The sequence below is a fragment of the Cydia pomonella genome, chromosome 4 (assembly GCF_033807575.1).
Source record: "Cydia pomonella isolate Wapato2018A chromosome 4, ilCydPomo1, whole genome shotgun sequence".
Classification (NCBI taxonomy): Eukaryota; Metazoa; Arthropoda; class Insecta; order Lepidoptera; family Tortricidae; genus Cydia; species Cydia pomonella.
The window spans coordinates 11722419-11745741 of NC_084706.1; the positions used below are offsets into that span (position 1 = coordinate 11722419).

Sequence of the window (23323 nt, forward strand, 5' to 3'; positions counted from 1 at the left end):
TTTATTGGCATAAGAAAGGTCTTTCAAATCGAATAAAAAGAAATATTTACATACATATATCTTTTTTTAAATTTTAACGCCTCCTGCTCAAATTAATATTACAGGAATAGGTCAGTCGACTAGTTTGGTTAGTTGAATTTTGAGATGTCGCTTCAAGCTTTCTTCCGGGATTATTCTTAGGTCAGTATCAGTTAAGCGACTTTCATTTCAGATGTTTCTTTATTTTAGAGAATACAATTATTGTACTACAAGGGTGGTAATATTAAATGCATATAAAAATACGTAAATGTCGAATGTCGATTTTTTTAGGAAAAAATCGACATTCGAAGTTTTATAATATCTTATCACTATAGTTACACATAAAGACGGGTGTTTTTTTAGGAAGTTAGAAGATTTAGTAACTTTCTAGTACTTTGGAGGACAATTTCTCCCAATAGGTTAAGTTTGGGCAGCTAAAAAAATACATGTCCGTTATTTTAGACTACTCTACAACATATATCAAAATGAATCAAATCGGAGTCGGACAGTTGGGTACCCTTCCTTGTAAGCACAATAATCGTCAAGGTTAATAGTAGTTATTGGTTGTTTTATGTACTATCTCAAATGAATAATTATGTAAATATAATTAACTCCATACAGGCTTTAACAATAATCAAACGTAGACATGTAAATCTCCAACCTGACTCTTTATTAAGAAGCTACATATTATAATGTACGGAACAAGACGACTTCCATTATTACGTCGTTATACTGAGCCTTTGGAGCTCGTCTCCGTCGAGCGATTATGCTTTAATTGAATTTTGTATGCGTGAACATTTGATATCATGCGTTCCATGTTTTTGGATGTGCGGTGTCATTATGTCGCTTTGTTTTGTATCTTTACTTAAGTTGCAATTTATTTAAAATTAATTCGCCTTTGGTAAACGTTTTATTCAATTAATCGAATTTGGATCAATCAACTAATGGAGCAATCACTACAATAAGCAATATAGTAAAATATTTTTTATTGCTTACCAATATGAAAAAAAAAAACATGACATACAAATTAAGACAACTAAGACTATGGTAGACAACGGGCGGTCCTATCGCTAATCTCTTCCAGACAACCTACACAAATTAGTTAATAAAATATAACATTACATTACTTTCTTTCATATTCATTCAGAATGTTTAGAATGTTTTCTATAATAGTTTTTCATCGCTTATGCCGATATTTAAAAAACATGGGATGTCCCAACAACTGCAAAATAATGTTAAACTATAAGTATGTTTTATAAGAAAAAAAAAACATATGGTGTGTAGTTACAGTTAGTCGTAAACAACAAGAAACTTTTGGAGTCCAAGTATTTTAAATAAATATTACTGCATTTTATTAATTACGCTAATAGATCTTTGGGGTACAATGGTAACAGAGTTACCTACTGTAAAACAGTTGAAATTAAGGAAAAACAAAGAATTAAATGTTATGTTATTACATTGTAAGTGAATTGTATTAAATACGAGAATAAGTGTTACTTTCTCATAAATTTTCTCAAAAGTTACTTGAAAAAAAAATCTCAGAAATTGATTTAAATTTGAAAAGGGACAAGTTTTTAGGCAATTGATAGCAGAAAAGGCGACAATGCTCTTTCATCAATTTTGACCATTTTATGGGCGTCCAGTGTACCGATGAAGAAGTACAAATGGCCGAAACCCTGCTTCGAGAAGCATCCCCAAATCCCCACCTTGCACTTGTCTTGCCTTGTTTTGTTAGGTTTATTGTCTAAAATATACCTAACATCTATTTATGTCATTATACTAAGGCTGATACAATTTAGCTTATACAGAGTTCATTTTTTGATATTTTTGTAAAGTAAACTTTGTACAAGCAAAAATAGTTTTCTGTGTAGATTACTGCCCAAAAATCTCAGAAGCATTTTTAGCAAATTCAAGTATCTCGTGTTTAGTTTTGAAATAGCACGCACTTTATCTTCTTAAATAACTGTCAATAACTTTCTAATTTTCATGCCACCCTGAAGAATATGGTATCCAATGAAAGCTAATATTATAACCTACCGTAAAACATATTTTTATTTCTTACCGGTTTGACGGCAGAAAATTCCCTGTTAGACAAAATTTACTTAAAAAAATTATAGTATTTTTAATATATAAAAAATCCGTATCTTTTACTACCATCCTCTGACCTTCTGACACATATCTATTTAAAAAAATCGATTTTTTAATTTCTAGAGATCATTGTGTGACTTGATGTCTTATTCCTTCAGTAAACCCGTTTTAAGTCCTCGTGCAGGAACCTGCTTTCAAACTTAACTTTTTTTACAGTCCCATTTGACAGACGTGTTTGATAAGAATGAGGCTGGTGCGTGGTGAGAGCTCGTAAGTCCATAAAAATCAATATGTGAGGACAATCTGACACTTGTCGTCCAGGTTTCAAATTAGGCAAAGCTTGTGCTATGAGTATTAGGTGCATAGAAAACATCCACAACTCAGGAACAAATATTCGTGATGTACACACAGATAATTGCTCATACCGGGATTTCATCCTGAGACCTTTTGCTTTGACGAATCAAATTCTTTGAAAATATTAAAACAGTTGGCATGAATATGTGTGATTATAAAAATTTAAGTTATGGCGTTATTTCTGGATTATTTCCCTTCTGGTCAGTTGAATCGAGTGAGTTGTTGTTTGTTTTTAATTTGTTTAAAATCTTTGGTACAGATGCAGCATAAGTGGAACTAATATTTAAATGACTTTCTTTTTCTTTGCTGTTTGTAATTGCCTTTGACAGCTGAAAAACTACATATTGGTCATTCTTATATGGCGTATATCCAATGCGTTTTCGTATTCTGTTTTCAGTACTGTAGACAATACAGATAAATTTGGTTGTTTTAACATTACGTGTTAGCCTTGTACACGAATATTAATTATTAAGCAAACTTGTTTTCTATGTATGCCTTTAAATAAGGTTACTACTGTATAACTATGTAACTAATTTCTAACCTAAATCGCATATTGTGTTAGGAGGTACTCGTTTTGTAATTGTAATAAACTAATTTGTAGTTATAGTTCAACTGTATCATTATTATTTTAACATTTTAATAGTTTTTAAATAGTATTTAAAACTCACTAATAACCAGTGATCGGTTTTTTGGATTCGACATGGGGTGAACGACCTCAATCATTATGTTAGTATGGATATGCCCCGGGAATCCGGGCTTTATGTTGTTAGAAAAGGCAAAAAAATACAATGTGTTTATTTTATTACACTTTAAAACATCTAAGTAGCAGATAGACGAGTACTCACTCACCGTTCTTTTGTCTAAATCGAACAAATGAGCACAAGTGTTTACACTCACAGCTCATTTGCTGCCCCCAAAGCGGCACATTTTGTACCGTTTGGATAAAAGTTCGGCGAGTAAGTACGCGTGTCTATCAGCTAATATATCGTTACTACGGGTTAATTGTTTGAATCAATGCATTCGTTATCAAAAAGTGAATTACACTTCTTTCAACTGAGAGGCAGTTTGAGAAAAACAATGTCCACAATGTCAAATGGTTTTATTGCTCACCAAAAATAATTAGAACTGAAATCCAGAGAAAATAATGAAATGTCAATGTCAAGATTTTGAAGTATTTTTTCCATCATGACAGTTATATAAGCTAATACTTTCTGGAGGTTTTAATATATTTTGCTTTAAATAAAATGTTGAGATTAGGAAAAGAATAGAAGTTTTTGTCTCAACTGGTTGCCATGTAAGAGTAAAAAATTCCTTAGAGATAATTTAAATTGTTTTATTTTTGTACGGTTTGTTCAGTATCGCGGGAAACTGTCGTATCTATATTAACTTTTCTACTTGATATCCCGCGAGGGAGAATCCAAATAACCGATCACTGCTAATAACCCGTACCTTTCTCCGTAATCTTTCTCCAAATACGTAGATAATATTAGTTTTGCCCGTTTCTGTATATCGGATGCATTCCTGCGTCTTTTATACATTGTTGTCGACAATTTTAGTATAATTAATAGTTTCAACAATAATTATTCACAACAAAACTCACTCTCACTCACGATTTGAATAAATACCTGCTTAATGAATGCCTGCTTCTTAATGTAAACACACTTGTTTCCTATTATATAATAAAAAATCTGCGTTATCACTATGCGACTAGTTTCTACCTATAGAGGTATTACAGATTATGTTAAGAGATACTCGTTTAACTGTTGTAATTAATTATTTTTTAGTTGCTGACATCTACGGTAAAAGCATGTATCTCAGTCATCTATATGAATTACAAGTATCTCTTTTTAGTTACTTGATTTCAGCGTAGAAATGGGACATATACTTGAATTAAGCGTAGAATACAGAACCAAAAAAAGATACTTGGATATTACCTCTAAAAACCTCAATATTTTGAAAAACACACATTATTTCACAATTTTTTCTTCATTGAAAGATGCGCCTGAATCAGTTTTTGATAATTTGGGAGATACTTGTTTTCTGCTTAGGGCAGCCGTGTCAAAAGTTTTTTATTATTTTTTACGAAGAATTGTAAGCAAAAGAACGTTCTATTCAGCCAGTACTTTTTTCTGTGCCACATTCTTAAAATATATACATAAATATAACCTGGTCACATTCTTGTCAAACATACTGTATGTGTGTAGATAAAGTAGTGTATGTAACTATACATAATTAGGCATGTTTTTATGACACTTGTCTTCAGCTCGTTTCTTAAACGCACACGTATTTTAATGCTATTATTGAGCGAATATGTAAACTACTATCTAGACACGCGGTTGCGTGTCTAGCCAAGTTCGAGCGATTACACGAACCGTATCGAGCTATTTTGACCCTATCACAACTTAAAACTTATTTAATCTACACACATGAAATTTGATGCGTTTATTTAAACTTCTTAGCTTGTCTAGCATACAACATTTCAAAAACGTAGCTCAAACAGTTATTGATAAATTAACGTTTAAAAACCGGATTTTTTGTGACTACCTGACTTATAGATTGAAAATCTAACCCAATTATTATATATATATATATATATATATGTATGTATGTTTATTTATATATATTGATTATATTGAATATGTATACATGTAGGTATATTTGTGTAAGTATAGTATCATAGTAGTCTCGACTTGTGTCTATTTCCATATCAACTCTTTACAATCCTGTCCTGCACTAAACTATTTCTGTTTAGCCCAATGGTTGACTGGTAGAGAATGCCTCAAGGCATTAAGTCCGCCATTTGTACTCATTTTGAAAATTTGTGCAATAAAGTTTAAACAAACAAACAAACTTCCAGATGAATTAGAAACTTGAAATTTGGCATCAATAAAATAAGTAATATATTATAAAACTCTCTTACACAGATTGACTAAGTCCCACGGTAAGCTCAAGAAGGTATGTGTTGTGGGTACTCAGACAACGATGTATGTAATATACAAATACTTAAATTCATGGAAAACACCCATGACTCAGGAACAAATATCTGTGCTCATCACACAAATAAATGCCCGTATCGGGATTCGAATCCAGGACCATCGGCTTTATAGGAAGGGTCACTACCCACTAGGCCAGATTGGAAAAAAATCATATTTTGATAATCGTTACATTAATTATGTTTTATGGATCAAAAACCAAACCCACTTCCAGATGGTCTATAAACTTGATATTTGGCACCAAGGTAGACTATTAGGCTTATACAAAGGAAAACAATCTGAAAACTGATATTTTTTGACTATTGACCGCGCGTTTTAAGCTGATGGGCAACTACTAAACTACTTTCATGATTAAAAGTATACCTAGTCATTTCTGTACAAAAAGTAATGATATCCCAAGAAAAACATAACTGTGAAATGATGGCCATGATCAAATATTAAAAATATGTGTCGTTGTTTATTCGCCGACAAAAGAATTGAGATCTATATGGGTGCCAAGTTCTATGTTGTATAGAAAATCCTGAAATTGATTTTTATGACTAGTTTTTACATATAGGATATTATATTTGTCTATGTCACTCTTCTAAAATTTGGTTTGTTGGTAAGTATGGATGATTTTGTTGCCAGGTCAAAAAGTACACTGAAACTTTGGAACATCTGTGCACAATATACTTAAAAGATATATGTGTACACACTTTTCGCCTATAATTATATAATATTTACACCGTTGCCGTATCTAACCCTTGTTATAAAATATTTACAATTAAATTTAATAGTCGGCATGGTTTACAATAAATATAAAGGTTTTTAATAAGTCCACATTACGATACCATTCACTTTAAACTTTTATACAGGACTCCGAGATATTTGGTCTGTAAACAACAGACATGTAGGTACAAACATTCTTCGAACTAAACAGTGCACATTCCGACGAAAAACAATTTCGCATCAAAACTGCACTGAGGAACGGTCAATGCCGTAACTGCAGACAATTACCGAGAAAAATCTACAACAATAACTGCATTTAAGGCAAAGATATTGCCGCCATAAATTCACTTAGTGCGGCGGGATCGTAAAGTTTTTACATCAGCTCAACTTACCGTGTTATAATGCAAATGAGTTTTGTAACTTGGCGGTCGTCGTCTTAAATCTTCACCAGTTTCGTGGCTAGACGTGACAGGTTTAATCTTATGGAGTCCCAGCAGTTAATAGGTTCACGGTTGTCCAGTTAACAAGACTTCCAAGCTTTTGAGATGGCTGCTTTGGACAGTATTCGTACACTTTATAAGGGTGATGGCAATAACTATTAACCCGCCAATTTCGACGGTTTACTTAATATCTGTTGTGCAATAAGCTGTAAAATTGCATGGAGAAATTATAAATGAATTCATTTATAAAGTCGCCATGCGCTTTGACGGCTGATGGTACTTAGTATACGTAATAGTAATTTGTAATAATAACTTTTTATTTAAAAATATTTTGAAATGCTTCAGACACGTAGTTTACACAGAGTGCACCAAAATATCTATGTTCACCTAAAAGGATGTCACCAAACAGTAAATTCTCCGGTGATACAACGCGTAGTTGGAACTGTTTACAGACGCACCGTAAAATATTTTATGTCCAGATACAAAACTTTATTTTATGGTCTGTTTATATGGCACAAATGAGAAATATACGCTTCGCATTTAGGATGTGGGGTGTTCTAGATTTTGTATCTGTGACAATAGACGACTGAACTAGAAATAAAATGATCGATTCTGTCATTTGTCGAAATTTCTTTCACGTCTTATAAAAGTGTGAATGACATTTGGGCATAGTATTGAACTCAAATTGAAAAATGTAGTAAGTTTTCAACTGATATAGTCATTTAAGCAAAGATCCTTAGGTTACTCAAAGTTGAAATTTTACAAATACAATTTGAAAGAACTAGAGTCAAACCATGATAAGTTGGCAGTGATTTTGATAGCCCAGCCTGTGCAAGTGTTAAGTAAACGTCATAATTTCATAGATATTTGACGTTTAAAACAACACTTGCACCGTCTGGGCTGCCAAAATCGCTGCCAACTTATCTTTGTCTCACTCTACCATTATAAGGTACGATACAATTCACTTTCAACTTTTATACCTACAGGATTTATAGTATTTTTCAAAATCGTTACTGCTACTAATTAAATTAATTAATAAAAACAGTAGCTGTCTTCGTGGACTTATCTGCAGCTTACGACACGGTATGGCGGCATGGCCTACACTACAAATTAATGATAGCTGTCCCCTGTCGAAGAATCACCAGCCTAATAATCCGTATGTTATGTAATAGGGAATTTGTCGACCATCTAGGAGATAAGCAGAGTCGTCCTAGAAAACTACACAACGGCCTACCACAGGGATCCACACTGGCGCCACTGCTGTTTAATCTGTACACCCATGACCTCCCAGAAACAGCGTCCAGAAAATTTGTCTATGCTGATGACATTGCTTTAACCCACCAGCACAGCACTTTTGAATCGTCTGAAACGCAACTCACCACAGATTTGCAATTGCTTAACTTGTACTTTAAAAGGTGGAGATTGGTACCAAATGCTAGCAAGACAGAGATTTCCACATTCCACCTAAATAACAGACTGGCCTCATACACCCCCTCAGTAAACTTTGACGGTAAAACCCTTGTGTACAATCCACAGCCAAAATATCTCGGCGTAACCTTAGACCGCTCTCTTACATACTGTTCCCATCTCTGTAAGTTGAGCAAAAAACTAGGAACCCGTAATAATATTCTGCACAAGCTGACTGGAACTACTTGGGGAGCCAGCGCTGACGTGCTTCGTACGACGGGACTCAGCCTAGTTTATTCCGCTGGTGAATATTGCGCACCCGTATGGCTCAATAGTGCACATGTGGAGAAGGTCGATGTCCAGCTCCGAAAAACCATGCGGTGCATAACCGGTACCATACAGTCCACTCCGACACAATGGCTGCCGGCTCTGAGCCACATTGCCCCGCCTCATCTCAGGAGACAACAAGCCCTGCTAAAGGAAGCAAACAAAATTGCCTCAAATCCAAAGCTACCCGTCTTTTCTGATTTTTTCTGTCCGCCTAGGCTACGCTTAAAATCCCGACGTCCACCGGCCAATACGGCACAGGAACTTAAAGAAAGCAGTTTTAACATCAAGGATAAATGGAGGGAGGACTGGATTGCTAACTTGCCCAGGGCATCCCATGCCAGCTACGATCCTACCAGCAAACCGCAGGGCTTTTCGGCTCCGAGACGGCAATGGTGCCAACTAAATAGACTTCGCACTAAAAGCGGGCGATCCGGAGAATTTATGTTTAAGTGTGGGTGACGAGATACACCGAAGTGCGACTGTGGAGCACCCGTACAGTTCATTTACCACATTGTCCATGAGTGTCCAAAAAGAAAGTACAAGGGAGATCCTCTGGAGTTACTTAAGCTAAGCGAAAACGCAGCCCATTGGGTCAAGACCTTTGATATTTATTTGTAAATTTGTAATGCGACCAAGAATTAAAATATGCCATACGACTTTAATATTTGCATTTTTTAAATAGTATAGCAAATTTCGGGTTATTTTACCAAGACCGGTGATAATGTAATATTATGATATGTGCCATAGACATGCCATAGAGCTAATATTATGACGATTGACACTGAAAGTGGCCGTAGGAAATAATAGGTAATAAAACAAAGCAACCGAATTGAGTTTAGATTAACAATCGTGTTGTCGACTATTTAAAGAAAATTGAAATTGATGAAAAATAAAAAAATGAGTTAAATGTTTTCGATAAATCGTATTGAACTATAATAAACTAAATCTATATAGCTTAGGTCAGCCAGGCCCCCGAGTCAAAAACAAAATCTTATTTTCCTGTATTAACTTTCAGGGCAAATTGAAGAAAAGATTGCAAGGAAAAATAATGATAGGATTTTGTTCCTCCTTTGAGTAATCACAAGCTCCAGTTCTTTATTTCTTTGTCTTACATTATTTTTCTACTTCGTTAAGATTAGCCAAATTGGTAACTTAGAAGCCTGCGCTTTTATTACGGGGTTATGTATTTGAACACAGAATGTTTAATTTTAATTTCGTCGTTTCATTGAGATACTACATAGTCGTATTTGAATCTGCAAGCAATCTAAAATAGGACTGGACATCACATACGGACATTACGGAGTCAACCTTATGGGGTCGCACAAATTGTAAGGCGTCACGGTAGAAGTTCTAGTAATTGGCGGGATGAGCTTGGCGTCTGCGACAAAGACTTCTCAGAGGCTTCACACGATAGTGATACGTTTAAGAATAAAAGGGAGGTATTCCAGTGGTGGGACAATATGAGGTGGTAAATAAAATATATAAATAAATTAACTCGTAATCCTGACTGTTAAAGATACTGTTCCACCGCCGATAATAAACGGAAAACGAGTAACAATTAAGGAATTGTTATTTGCGATCGAATGTTTTTTTCTTTAAAAATATTGAAAACATGTGTTGAGTTAATAAACTTGATTAGGTTGGTGGTCAGACTATTGGTCAGGTGGTCTAGCCGAACGGTAAATGTGACTTATTTAAACCGAAGCTCATAAAATGACATTCTGGGATCTTAAGTAACAAAATATTCCCGTCATTTCTAAAAGCTAGCTTTTCCTTTGCGTTGATTTTAGTAAAATGTACCTAATGTTAATAGTTACTACAAGTACTATTGTAAAACATAAAAGTATTGAACAGTGAATACATTTTTCAACTTACGCCTATGTGATGGTAGCGAAACGGCTAAGCCACATATTTTGACTAACGTGTAGAGTTTGTGACGTTAGGGCTTGTAGAGTTAGAAGCTTGGCTCTTCATGAGATCTGATAATACTGACAGTACAAGCCTCATGGTTTCCTATTGGCAACATTTTAAATGAAAATGTTTTTGGTGGTATAATTTCACTTCTTTTTGTAAGTTGCTTATGAATTTATGACAATCTTCCACCCCTAATTTAAAAAGTGGGGGGTGATTTACTATAAATCCTGAAATATGTATTTAATTATTTATAACAAGGAGTCCATACATCAATATTCAGACATCTAGCTTTAAAAATTTGCGGAACCCTCAAACAAATTTTCATCCCCTAGTTTAAGGGGTTGGGGGGTAAAAGTTCCAAATTTTAGGTCTTATTTGTTGATTGTAAACTAGCTAACATACCAAATTTCAGCTTTCTAGGACTTCAGAAACTACTACAGAATGAGTCAGTGACGAAATCGGGGTTTTTTAGATGTCAATAAAATCTTAATATAAGATCTATGCAATGGAAACTTTTTATATTTAACTTCTACTATTGTCATCATATCCCTAGAATTTTGTTTGTATGGGTTAATCTAAACCCAACTTATGAGGGCTCAATAAAACGACGAAGCGCTTCGAGAAAGGTGGGTAGTGTCATTGTGCTTCGCTTGCCGCCTCTACCGTGCCCCCAGATACCCTTTGTGAATCTTAATTCGCCACACAGTGAAGTAGAAATAAATATTATAACAGCAAGCAAAAGGTGCACAACCGCTTCAGTTAAGTAGGTGACACGCTAAAGAATAGAGACGGGTACACGACAAACAGAAGCAACACCCGCGGCGGGCATAAAACGTCCGCTCACAATACAATTTCTGTGTCGAAAGCCTTTGCACAATACTTCTGTGTCGGACGTCGTCCCACAATACGTGTCGTCCCTTTCAGGTCACTTCCAGTAACGTACTCAAACAAATAATTATGCCGCTTTTATAGCTAAAATGTAGCTAAACTGGTTACATGTGGGGAAATACATACTTTGTGTTTAAATGAAGACAATGAAGTAGGTATTTCAGGGGCTGAGCCAGAAATAGGAAATTCACAAAAACTAAATAATGAAATAATAATAATAAGCAAAATATTAGGCACATGTACACGAAAAGCTGTTTGATATGGTTATAATGTTCAAGTTAACGTTGGGTAGGTATTTGTAAAATCATATATTTTTTTGTTTCTAATTTTTTGCTAAGCGTATTGTATAGTTGGAGATACGTTTTAAGGAATATCTCACCCTCATCTGTTGTCTATTTATGATAAAAAATAAATGATAGTTAATATACACATTTCAAATAGATTGCCTAATAAATTGCGTACAAAAAAAAACTTTTCTTTCGTTATTTAATCGTATATTATGCATATAAAATGAAAGCTTGCAATTTAACTGTAATCGGTAGCCCTATTAAAAAGTTAGTCTAGTCCATGGTTGCCTAAATTTAAGACGAAATCGGTTAATCTAGGCAATCATGGACTGGACCAACTTTTTAATAAAAAAAAGAAAAAAACTGTCCGTACGAAATTTAACTAGGCAACCTATTTGCAATGTGTCAATGTGAATATTATCTATTATTTATTTCTTATCACACATAAATAACAGATCAGACAAGATATTCTTTATAAAGTATCTTAGACCAGTAGGCTCTTTATAATTTTTTTATTATTCTATGGTAACTAAATAATTCATAGGGACTTTTTATTTGTTTATAAATATAAAATTACTGCAATTATTGCTTCCATCACAAATTAATTTCCTTTCGGTTGTGATGAGTGCGTTTTGTTGTAGCCATATTTATACAACATTTAAACAACACAGCTATTTACTTGATATACTTTGGTAACTTCAAATAAAAGACGCACGCATGAATATGTCAATTTAAAAATGCTTTTTAAACCTTAATAAAAAAATATCGTTATTTTTGTCACACATAAAATATTCAAAACTATTTTAAATAGTCTTTTTGTCATTACCAAGTATAAGGAAAAGGAAGACTTACAGAATGCTGTTAAAATGACTGTAATTTAATTTATCTGTAAGACTTCTACTTTGTTACCTCGCGGGCTACTAACAAATTCGATGTATGCAGTTCGGGTGCGCGCGACCCGCCCTTCAACCCTCGCACCCCGCACTATTTGCCCCGTCTAGACTGCTTCGTCGAAAGACTGTATTGTTTTATAGACTGTGCTTTCATTATTATTAGGGGTCTGGTAAGGTAATCACTTCAACAGGATTTTTTGGTATTTTTTGCTTTGTAAGTTATCTACTAATCAAATATAAGAAACTGCCAAGCCGAGTAGTAGAGTTTGTAGAGTTAGAAGCTTGGCTCCACAAGAGATCTAATAACTTTTCCACAGTGCGAGCCTTATGGTTTCGTCTAGGCAACATTTTACATGAAAATGTTTTTGGTGGGATAAACATTTCAACATGTTAGTAAGTAGTATTTAGCGAATTAAGTAGAAACCTAACCAATTTGTTTCTTTTTATTTCAGATGTGACCGCATAGCTCCTCAAAGAAAGATGACGACAAATAATCGATAGTACCCAAAACAATGGACAGAACGAGTGTTCACTGAAATTGGTCAAAAAAAAGTAAAAATGTCGGTTCGAGCTAGCGTGAGTTAAGCAAAAGGAAAAAAATGGCCTTCCAAGGTTTTGCCGGCGAGGTGATTGGCTTTTTCCTGGCTGTGGCGTTCTGCATCATATGCCCTGAATATGGTAAGTCAATATGATGTATTATTTTCCTGCTAAATTAATTCGATCCCCGAAATTTTTTATCATATCGAAAAGTTTTGGTAAAATAATATCTTGATATTTTATTTTCGTACCCAAAGCTGCTGTCCGGACAAACCAGATTTACATATTAGTATTTGTGCTTTCGAATGACAATAGATTTCCTGGAGTTAATTAAATCAACTAAGCTAAGCTGTTTTTCCACACTAATGATTTTAATGACAATACGACAGACATGCCTGAAATTAGTAATAATACGCATGAAAGCGCTCTAGGTAGGTGTCATAATATGTATTTACAATATAAGAATAATATTGTAAAGTACTTACTTAAGTTGCTCCAGTTTCTGTATTTTTTTATCAGGCAATATTTATTTTATATTCGATATTCCACTTTACAGTTTATTCAGGTAGGTATAAGTTTATCTCACAAAACATCTATACACCGTATTTTATTAGCGTTATTTTCAAGGGAGCATTCTTGAGCTTAAATTTAAACTTTCTCAAAAACCAATGTATTCCAATTAATTCCATTTCGGAGATAATCAACCATATATTTTTATCTGATAAAGCCCTTACGAACGTGTACAATTGCCTTAGTTAGGGCCTGTTTACATATTGATTGGTGTTTAGTACGAGTTTATACATTTGTTACTAAGCGTAAGTAAGTACTATCTCGGACGATCGATGTTCGAAATTACATTAATATGTCACAGGTTTTCAGTTGTTTGGTTGAGTTAAATGTATTGCCCGTGTTACAACGATGCTATATGCAACACTGAATTACGTAAAAACGTATTTTTCTTATCTTATCGGCTTTGTTAAATTGCAGTCATTGTTGATTTACTTCTGAGTAATTATTTTGCCAAATGATAGTCAATGACTTGCTTCATTTGATATTATTATTTTTGTAATGTAACAGTTTTAAACAATTCAGCATAATCCATTTTCCTTAACTATCCGGTATCACCCCAACTTTCCCATATCATACTTAATTATAGCAAAGAGCTACGCCATCCTGGATATTGTTAAGTTACTGAATAAAGTTTATTTTATCAATAGGTTAAAATTTGATTCTGGATGTTAACACAAAAAGAAGAAGTTGAATCATTTAAGTTTATTCCGGCATGTCGAGGGTTTAATATTTAACATTTGATATTCTAGCTATCATTATTATTATTTTTATTCACGTTCCTGTAATCTCTACAATCTCAAAATTGTTAAATATCAAATCGCCCAAAGATTGTAGTTTTGTAGGTTCTTCAGTACCTACCACCAACCAGGTCATCGACGAGTTCAGGAGGTTTATTCAGATATTAATTTCATGCTATCAATTGATACCTATGAATATTTCTTCAACCAGAAGATTAGTTTAGGCTAGAACTGCATACTAAAATGTTTGAATCGCTAGTAAAACAAAAAATAGTTTTGCATTAGTATATCAAACTCTAATAATCAATCACCATATTAACTAAAATCAAATTTACCGGTGATGGTTTAGAAGCTCAGTCAAAACTGAAGTCAAAACTTTAAGTTACAGTTCTAATCTAACCCAATATACTTTTCTGTCAACAGCTCGATTATAAGTATAAGGCGTCGCAGTCGCAGTTTTAACCTAACCTTTTCATGAAGATAAGAACAATTTTTCCCAGCTGAAACGGAAACCATCGCTTTTATAAGAAATATTTGAAAAAAAAAACCACTACTTTTCGGGAATATTTCGGTCAACTTAAGGTATTTCGTTCATTAGATGTATCGACTGTATCGGGGATAGGTAAACTGGCCATTAAGTATATTAGGTGTTTAGGTGTTTTGTGCATTAAACAATCAAGTTTAGGTAATCAGGTCATTATGTGTATCAATTCTAGGTATTTTTGAATTAGATAATTCGTGCATTAAATAGGTGTATCAACTTTAGGTAAACGACCAGAGGTATTCTGAGGGTAGGTAAAACATTTATAGGTGCGATGTGCATTAGGTATTCCGTTCATTAGGTGTTATGAGCTTAGGTTAATTGATCATAAGGTATATAAAAAGCGGCCAAGTGCGAGTCGGACTCGCCCATGAAGGGTTCCTTACCATTTATGAGGTATTAAAAAAACTACTTACTAGATCTGGTTCAAACCAATTTTCGGTGGAAGTTTGCATGGTAATGTATATCATATATTTTTTTTAGATTTTTCATTCTGTTATTTTAGAAGTTACAGGGGGGTCCACACATTTTTTCACTTTGGAAGTGTCTCTCGCGCAAACTATTCAGTTCAGAAAAAAATGATATTAGAAACCTAAATATCATTTTTAAAGACCTATCCATAGATATCCCACACGTATGGGTTTGATGAAAAAAGATTTTTTGAGTTTCAGTTCTAGTTGATTTCAGCGTAGAAATGGGACATGTACTTGAATTAAGCGTAGAATACAGAACCAAATAAAAAGCGGCCAAGTGCGAGTCGGACTCGCCCATGAAGGGTTCCGTACTATTTATGACGTATTAAAATTTATTGTTTTTTTTTCTATTTTTGTGTAAACATCTTAATGCAATTCATAGAATACATCTACTTACCAAGTTTGAACAGTATAGCTCTTATAGTTTCGGAAAAAAGTGGCTGTGACATAATCGGACAGACAGACGGACATGACGAATCTATAAGGGTTCCGTTTTTTGCCATTTGCCTACGGAACCCTAAAAAGTAGGTAAAACGACCTCAGGTGATTCAACATTCCACTTACCTAAATCGATTTTAGGTATACTGATATGTAACCGCTAGAACAAGGGAGAGGTAGCAACTACAATATTTGTATGATTTTATTCGTTTTAATTTCAATGCAATTTTATGATAGTTCTTATTCACAAACAATCGTTAGGTAATCCAATTTAGCGGCGTGTTTGATTGTGCGATGGACCACTATGCAACGCGTTGTATATTTTTCATTATCTAGTTTGTATATGTCAACTCAACAAGAACTATATTAAATTGCAATTTGATTCTTTATTTTTTTTAACTCAACTTATTGAATCACATTTGAATTGGATGAACATTAAACATATATGTACAGTCAAGAGAAATTGTTAGGTAAGAGTATAATTATTATGCTTCCATAAATATATAGATATTATTAGATTTCATATTATCTTTCAAATTTATTATTAAATACAATGATTAGAATTAATAATAAAAACTATAAGTAAACTAAAACTAAAATAAATCTTAAAATGGCCCCTGCGGCATAAAACCTAAGACGCTGGCAGCATTTCATGTTTATTAGTGTAGGAAATAAAGGTAGTGGACCCCGCAGTAACTCCTCTGCCAGAAAAAACTTTACAGTACGAGTATGATAAAGTATCAATAAATAAAAAGTATTGTCTTAATTTCCAAAGAATAATAATAATAGGATTTAAGTAAATACCTAAAGTATTAAATCGTTAATATCTTTTTACGGAAAAATGCTCCGTTCAAACTTTCTTCACCAGACATATTCATGTAACGTATTACAACAATATATGAAATATCCAAAAAAATATCCCAGCAGAAATACCAATATTAATAAAATATAATTTTTGGACGTGTCTTGGACCGGAAAATTACTCCGTCTAATTTTTTCACTGGAATGCCATTTTATTGCCGTTTTATAGCTACAAAATGAAAATCTAAAAAAAAACCATGTAACTATACTATTTTCAGAAATTGCCTTTTTACTCGCTGTGAAAAATTTCTCTATCCATTTTATTTATTGAATTAAGATCACAGTTTTATTTCCATCCAACTATAAAAACATCCAAAAAAATAACGAGCGTATTAAAAACTTAACATATCGGGAGCAGTGTGTAGGGAGCGGGGTGTACAAGCGGGGTGCGGGAGCGGTACCGGCCGCCGCCAGCGCGCGCGCCGCGCCTGCCCGGCGGTGGCAGCTTGCTACTTCTCTATTCATTCGCGTATCGCCTAGGTGCATAGGTTACTGTTTTAAAAAATATTTCTACTTGTTTCTTTTTTGACCTGCCGTATGCCTGCCTGTCTGTGTAGTACCTACCGTAAGTATAGTCTCTATCGTACCTACAAATGAAGTAGGTAGGTTATGCGATGTGTCTAATTTAAATATTTATATTCTTAAATTCAATTTATTCAATTCGAGTCGTACCAAACGAAGGAAAAAACGGGGAAATAATTCGTGTATAAGCGAATTTTGGCATAGTTGTAGATAAAGGTACCTTACATAACATACTGAAAGTACTGATAGATGGGGGTGGCGCTATTGTGTACGGGGGAGGGAGGGTTTAAATGTCCCTTTTTTAGTTTATCTTAAATAACTCGTGAACGGTGGCCCATATCAAAAAATGATCTATCACGCAAATCATCTATATAACATTTCCTACAAGAAAAATTCAGTACACTTTTTACTAGGATCAATATTTAAAAAGATATTAAAGCGTGAACATTAATTAAAATCAATTTTCTGGTCCATTTCTCTATATTTTCGTAAACGGTGGCAATTAGCAAAAAACGCTGTAAAATGTAAATAATCTACACAAACCTTCTACAAATAGATTCAGTACACTTTATGAAAGGATCAATATTTAAAAAGATATTAAAAAGGGAAAGTTAATAAAACCAATTCTAAGGTTCATTTTCTTTAGTTTTCGTAAATAATTTGTAAAGTATGACCCATAGCAAAAAAAAGTCTTATACATAAATAAGTAACATAAAATTTTCTATAAGAAATATCTAGCACACTTTTCGCTAGGATGAATATTTAAAAAGATACTAAAGCGGGAATGTTAATAATAATCAATTTTAAAAACCCTTTTTAGTTTTCGTAAGTAACTCGTAAACGGTAGCCCGTAGTAAAACACGTTCTTACACATAAAGAATGCACATAATATTTCCTACAAAAAATAATTCGATCACTTTTCTCTAGGATCAATATTTAAGAAGATATTATAGGGGGTAAATCAATTCATAGGTACTTTTTTTAGTTGTTCGTAAATAACTCTTAAACGGTGCTCCAGTGCAATAAGAATGTTAAACATAAATACTTAACATAAAATTTTCTGGAAAAAAGATTTTTTAAACTTTTTCTTTAGGATCAATATTATTGAGATATTAAACGGCGAAAGTTAATTTTAATCAATTCTGCACATTATTTGTGTTTCTCGCTTTAAAAGCTTAATAAATATTGATCTTAGGGAAAAGTGTTCCGCATGTCTTTTGTAAAAAAAATTATAATTGTTTATATACACATATATATTTTTTGCTATAGGTCATACTTTACAAATTATTTACGAAAAACTAAAAAAAGAGACCTGAGGATTCATTGTAAGTAACTTTGCTCCTCTTTGACTAAAAAACCGGACAAGTGCGAGTCGGACTCGCCCACCAAGAGTTCCGTACTTTTTAGTATTTGTTGTTATAGCGGCAACAGAAATACTATAAATATTTCTGTCATAGCATGCCAAACTATAATTCTAAACGTAACCAGCGACAATGATATCGCTTGGAGGGCACGTGAGTCAATTGCATCGACGCGGCTGCTAGCTTTAAATGGCCCTTTTTTAGTTTATCTTAAATAACTCGTAAACGGTGGCCCATATCAAAAAATGTTCTTTCACGCAAATCATCTAAATAAAATTTCGTACAAGAAAAATTCAGTCCACTTTTTCACTAGGATCAATATTTAAAAATATATTAAAGCGGGAACGTTAATTAAAATCAATTTTATGGTCCATTTTTCTATATTTTCGTAAACGGTGGCAATTAGCAAAAAACGCTGTAAAATATAAATGATCTACACAAAACTTTCTACAAAAAAGATTCAGTACCCTTTGTGAAAGGATCAATATTTAAAAAGATATTAAAGAGGGAAAGTTAATAAAACCAATTCTAAGGTTCCTTTTCTTTAGTTTTCGTAAATAATTTCTAAAGTATGACCCATAGCAAAAAAATGTCTCATACATAAATAAGTAACATAAAATTTTCTATAAGAAATATGTAGCACACTTTTCGCTAGGATGAATATTTAAAAAGATACTGAAGCGGGAATGTTAATAATAATCAATTTTAAAAACCCTTTTTAGTTTTCGTAAGTAACTCGTAAACGGTAGCCCGTAGCAAAACACGTTCAAACATTATTTATGTTTTACATAAAATTATCTAGAAAAAAGATTTCTATTCTTTTTCTTTAGGATCAATATTATTGAGATATTAAACCGCGAAAGTTAATTTTAATCAATTCTGCACATTATTTGTGTTTCTCTCTTTATAACCTTAATAAATATTGATCTTAGGGAAAAATGTTCCGCATGTCTTTTGTAGAATTTTTTATTATAATTGTTTATATATTTTTTTTTTGCTATAGGTCATAATACTTTACAAATTATTTACGAAAAACTAAAAAAGAGACCTGAGGATTCATTGTAAGTAACTTTGCCCCTCTGACTAAAAAAAACCCAACAAGTGCGAGTCGGACTCGCCCACCGAGGGTTCCGTACTTTTTAGTATTTGTTGTTATAGCGGCAGCAGAAATACGTCATCTGTGAAAATTTCAACTGTATATCACGGTTCATGAGATACAGCCTGGTGACAGACGGACGGACGGACAGCGGAGTCTTACCCTTTGGGTACGGAACCCTAAAAAGGACCTGGAAACTGATTATAATGAATTTTAATATCTCATTAAGTAAATATTGATCCTAGCGAAAAAATTTACGGAACTTTTGTTGTACAAAATTACATTTCTATCATTACTGCATAAAGAACTTTTTGCATTGGGCCACTGTTTACGAGTTATTTACGAAAAAAAAAAATTAGGGACTTGTAAATTGTTTGTGATTTACTTTCCCCCTTTAATATTGTTTTAAATATTGATCCTGGAGAAAAGTGTTCTGTATGTTTTTTGTAGGAAATATTATGTTAATTATTTATGTATAAGAACCTGTTTTGTTATGAGCTGCCGTTTAAGAGTTATTTACAAAAAACTAAGAAGTGACTGTGAAGAAGTGGCTTTAAAATTGATTAGTATTAATATTCCCGCTTTAGTATCTTTTTAAATGTTGATCCTAGCGAAAAGTTTTATATATCTTTCTTGTAAAAAAAGATATGGTTAATATTTATGTATGAGAGATTTTTTGCTATGGATCATACTTTACAAATTATTTACGAAAAACGAAAGAAAAGGAACCTTAGAATTGATTTTAATTGACTTTCCCCCTTTAATATCTTTTTAAATATTGATTCTTTCAAAAAGTTTACTGAATCTTTTTTGTAAAAAAAATGTGTAAATTATTTACGTTTAACAAGGTTTTTGCTATTTACGGGTTATTCACGAAAATATAGTAAAATGGACCATAAAATTGATTTTAATTAACTTTCCCGCTTTAATATTTTTTAAATGTTGATCCTAGCGAAAAAGTGCACTGAATCTTTCGATTAGGCAATTTTATATATATTATTTACGTTAAAGAACATTTTTTGCTATGGGCCACCGTTTACGAGATATTTAAGAAAAACTGAAAAAGGGGATCTTTAAACCCCCCCCCCCCCCACCCGTTAGCGCCACCACCATCCATCAGTACTTTCAGTATGTTGTGTAAGGCACCTTCAACTACAATAGTACCAAATTTTGCTTATACACGAATTATTTCCGCCAGTGGGTTGTTTGTGGTCTTCATTTGGTGGGCTATATGTAATATTGTTAGAGTTGCATAATATTTATATCAGTCAGTCTATGTGGGCGTCTAAAGAAGGTAGCTGGCAGGGACTGGATGCAGAAAACGGGAAAACGTGCTGTGTGGCGCATCTGGGGGAGGCCTATGTCCAGCAGTGGACTGCAACAGGCTGACGATAATGATGAGTACAAGTTTCGTCAAAACTGGTTCAGTAGTTTTAAAGATCTCGACGGTTAAGTTTTAAGATATCGCAATTTATTAACGATAAGCATACAATAAGTAGGTAATCTTTATTACGTGGCAAAAATTCTAGAACCTAGTTGTTTTTGACGTCGGTTGTTATTAACGTCTTTAGCGTGATATTATTCTAATCAATGTTATATAAAACTGCGTAAGTATATATTATTCGGTACAAAGAAAACGCAAAAATCACTAAATGTAGTGTAAAGACTCACACATCAGTGACAACGACAACTCCCTTCTTAAGTGTGGACTGCGGGTCACGCGGTCGGGTCGTACTAGTAGCACAAGGACACTAATCTGCACTTAACTGCTAAAGGAAGACGGTACATTATTGCGTAACCGCGGGATGGATTTATCTTCGCTTCAAAAATTTCGGTGTTCTGGATGATATTTCTTTTGGATATTTTCAATTTAAGTGTATACGTGACTACTTAGTATATATTTAAAAAGAATACAGGCTGAGAAATTTTCCACTCTCAGTTTTTAATAGTTGTAAAATACATAAATTTGGGTATGTATTTTTTTTGGATATTCTTACCCACTACGCCAAATTATATTCTAAGATCATATAAGAAGAAAAAAATGACAGAGCAATTTTCCGATGAAAATGAGCGTCAAAAAAAGGAATTATCATTAAAAAAAAATCACATGTTTGACAAAATTTTTAGATTTTTTTTCTAGTATTACATACTGATACAAATAACTTATTTGGTAAAATAATTTTGGACAGAGGAATTACTCGGTTAAAAATATAAACAGATTTATATTTTTACGTATAAATACCTAACTTAGAAGTGTTTTTTTTTTTGGATATTTATATGTTAGTTTCGACTCATACTATACAATAACCAAGCAAAATTTGATCGACTGAGAAATTAATGCATGGGTCTCCATACAACAACTTGCTTCATTTCCTACACTATATAACAGCAATCCGGATTTCTTAAGAAAATATCATGTTATGAAATTGGTGAAAGATTCTAATTTTTCACCAAATATTAATAGCACTTTATTAATATTTGATGAAAAATTTGAATCTTTCACCAATTTTATAACATGATATTTTATGAATAATAAACTGATGCATAGCAGAGAAGTTATACATAAGTTTATTATTCATACAGCGAAATTAACTAAAATTCAACTCATACATTTTAGAAAATAAAAACGGCCAAGGCCCCGTAAATATTTATTTTATTCTGTTTTTTAGTATTTGTTGTTATAGCGGCAACAGAAATACATCATCTGTGAAAATTTCAACTGTCTAACTATCACCGTTCATGAGATACAGTCTGGTGACAGACGGACGGCGTCCACGGACAGACGGACAGCGGAGTCTTAGTAATAGGGTCCCCTTTTTCCCTTTGGGTACGGAACCCAAAAAATGAGCTAATCGTTTTGCCCAATCACCCAAATTCTACCCCTAACTCAATCGTATCCGATCTGTCGCTGGTAAAAAGTAAATAGCTACGTTACGTACGTACGTACACTCTTTCCTCTGGAAGCCAGATTCCAGAAGAGTATTGTTTTGTTTTATGCTCTATGGAGCTTTACGTTTGTAAGATGCTTATGTTCTCGCTTTACGTTTTCCAAATGTTTTGCCATATTACCGTGGTATTTTTCTAAGCGAATTTAGAAATATGCTTGCGAATATTTCTCAGAATATTACGAATATTACATTCCCTTTTATGGTGTTATTTCTATGCGCAGCTATCTGACAATTTAGTGCGTGCCTGGCGTTGAAGTACTTCAATCGATACTATATCTTCTAAACATGAATATTTGCGATACCACATGTCCCTTTTAAAGCTCTTTCTGAATATAAGCTCATCTTCAGCAAAGTTACTAAATCGTATTCGATATACAACAAAAATATATTGTACCTATCCTGTTGGCAAAGGCCTTCATGGGTGAACAAAAACGTATAGATTCTTTTTATAGTCAAGTCACGTTCAAAGCCGGAGAACTCCATAGCTGCAGACGCGGAATAGTTATTATATTATGTCAGGATAAAGAAGCATGCGGATGCGGATGACGTAAAACGTTCTTATTATTTCGTAAGTTGAAGGTATAGGTTGATTCATCCGCTACTTTTGATGCTGACTGTACAATCAATGGAGTTTATTCGGCAGTCTGACATTTGTGCTGTTTTTAGCACGCTTTTTGAGTGACGTGTTTGTGAGCAGTGTCAGTCACAGGCGAGAGCTGATTGTTTTATCGTGTGCCAAACACAGGCGATCGATGGCCAGAGGCGAACCAGTTTTAAGATTAATGATTTATAAAAAGTTTAACTGATACCTATTCTGAAAAGATATTTTTTTCTAAACTTAAATTACTTATATATAATGGGTTCTTATCCTTCTCATACTCGTAAATATTTTCATGAAAAAATGCGTCAACCAAAAAAA

The 23323-nt window shown here is 33.4% G+C and overlaps 1 protein-coding gene across 2 annotated transcripts in view; it reads left to right on the forward strand.

Moving 5' to 3' along the window:
* LOC133517111 (uncharacterized) overlaps positions 1-23323 on the forward strand; it is a 154723-nt gene that overhangs the window by 52041 nt on the left and 79359 nt on the right. For both annotated transcript variants that reach the window (XM_061850271.1, XM_061850272.1), the window contains exon 2: positions 12773-12998. In XM_061850271.1, coding sequence (XP_061706255.1) covers positions 12920-12998 — 79 coding nt within the window. In that variant the 5' untranslated portion in view covers positions 12773-12919. The remainder of the gene's footprint in view (positions 1-12772; positions 12999-23323) is intronic.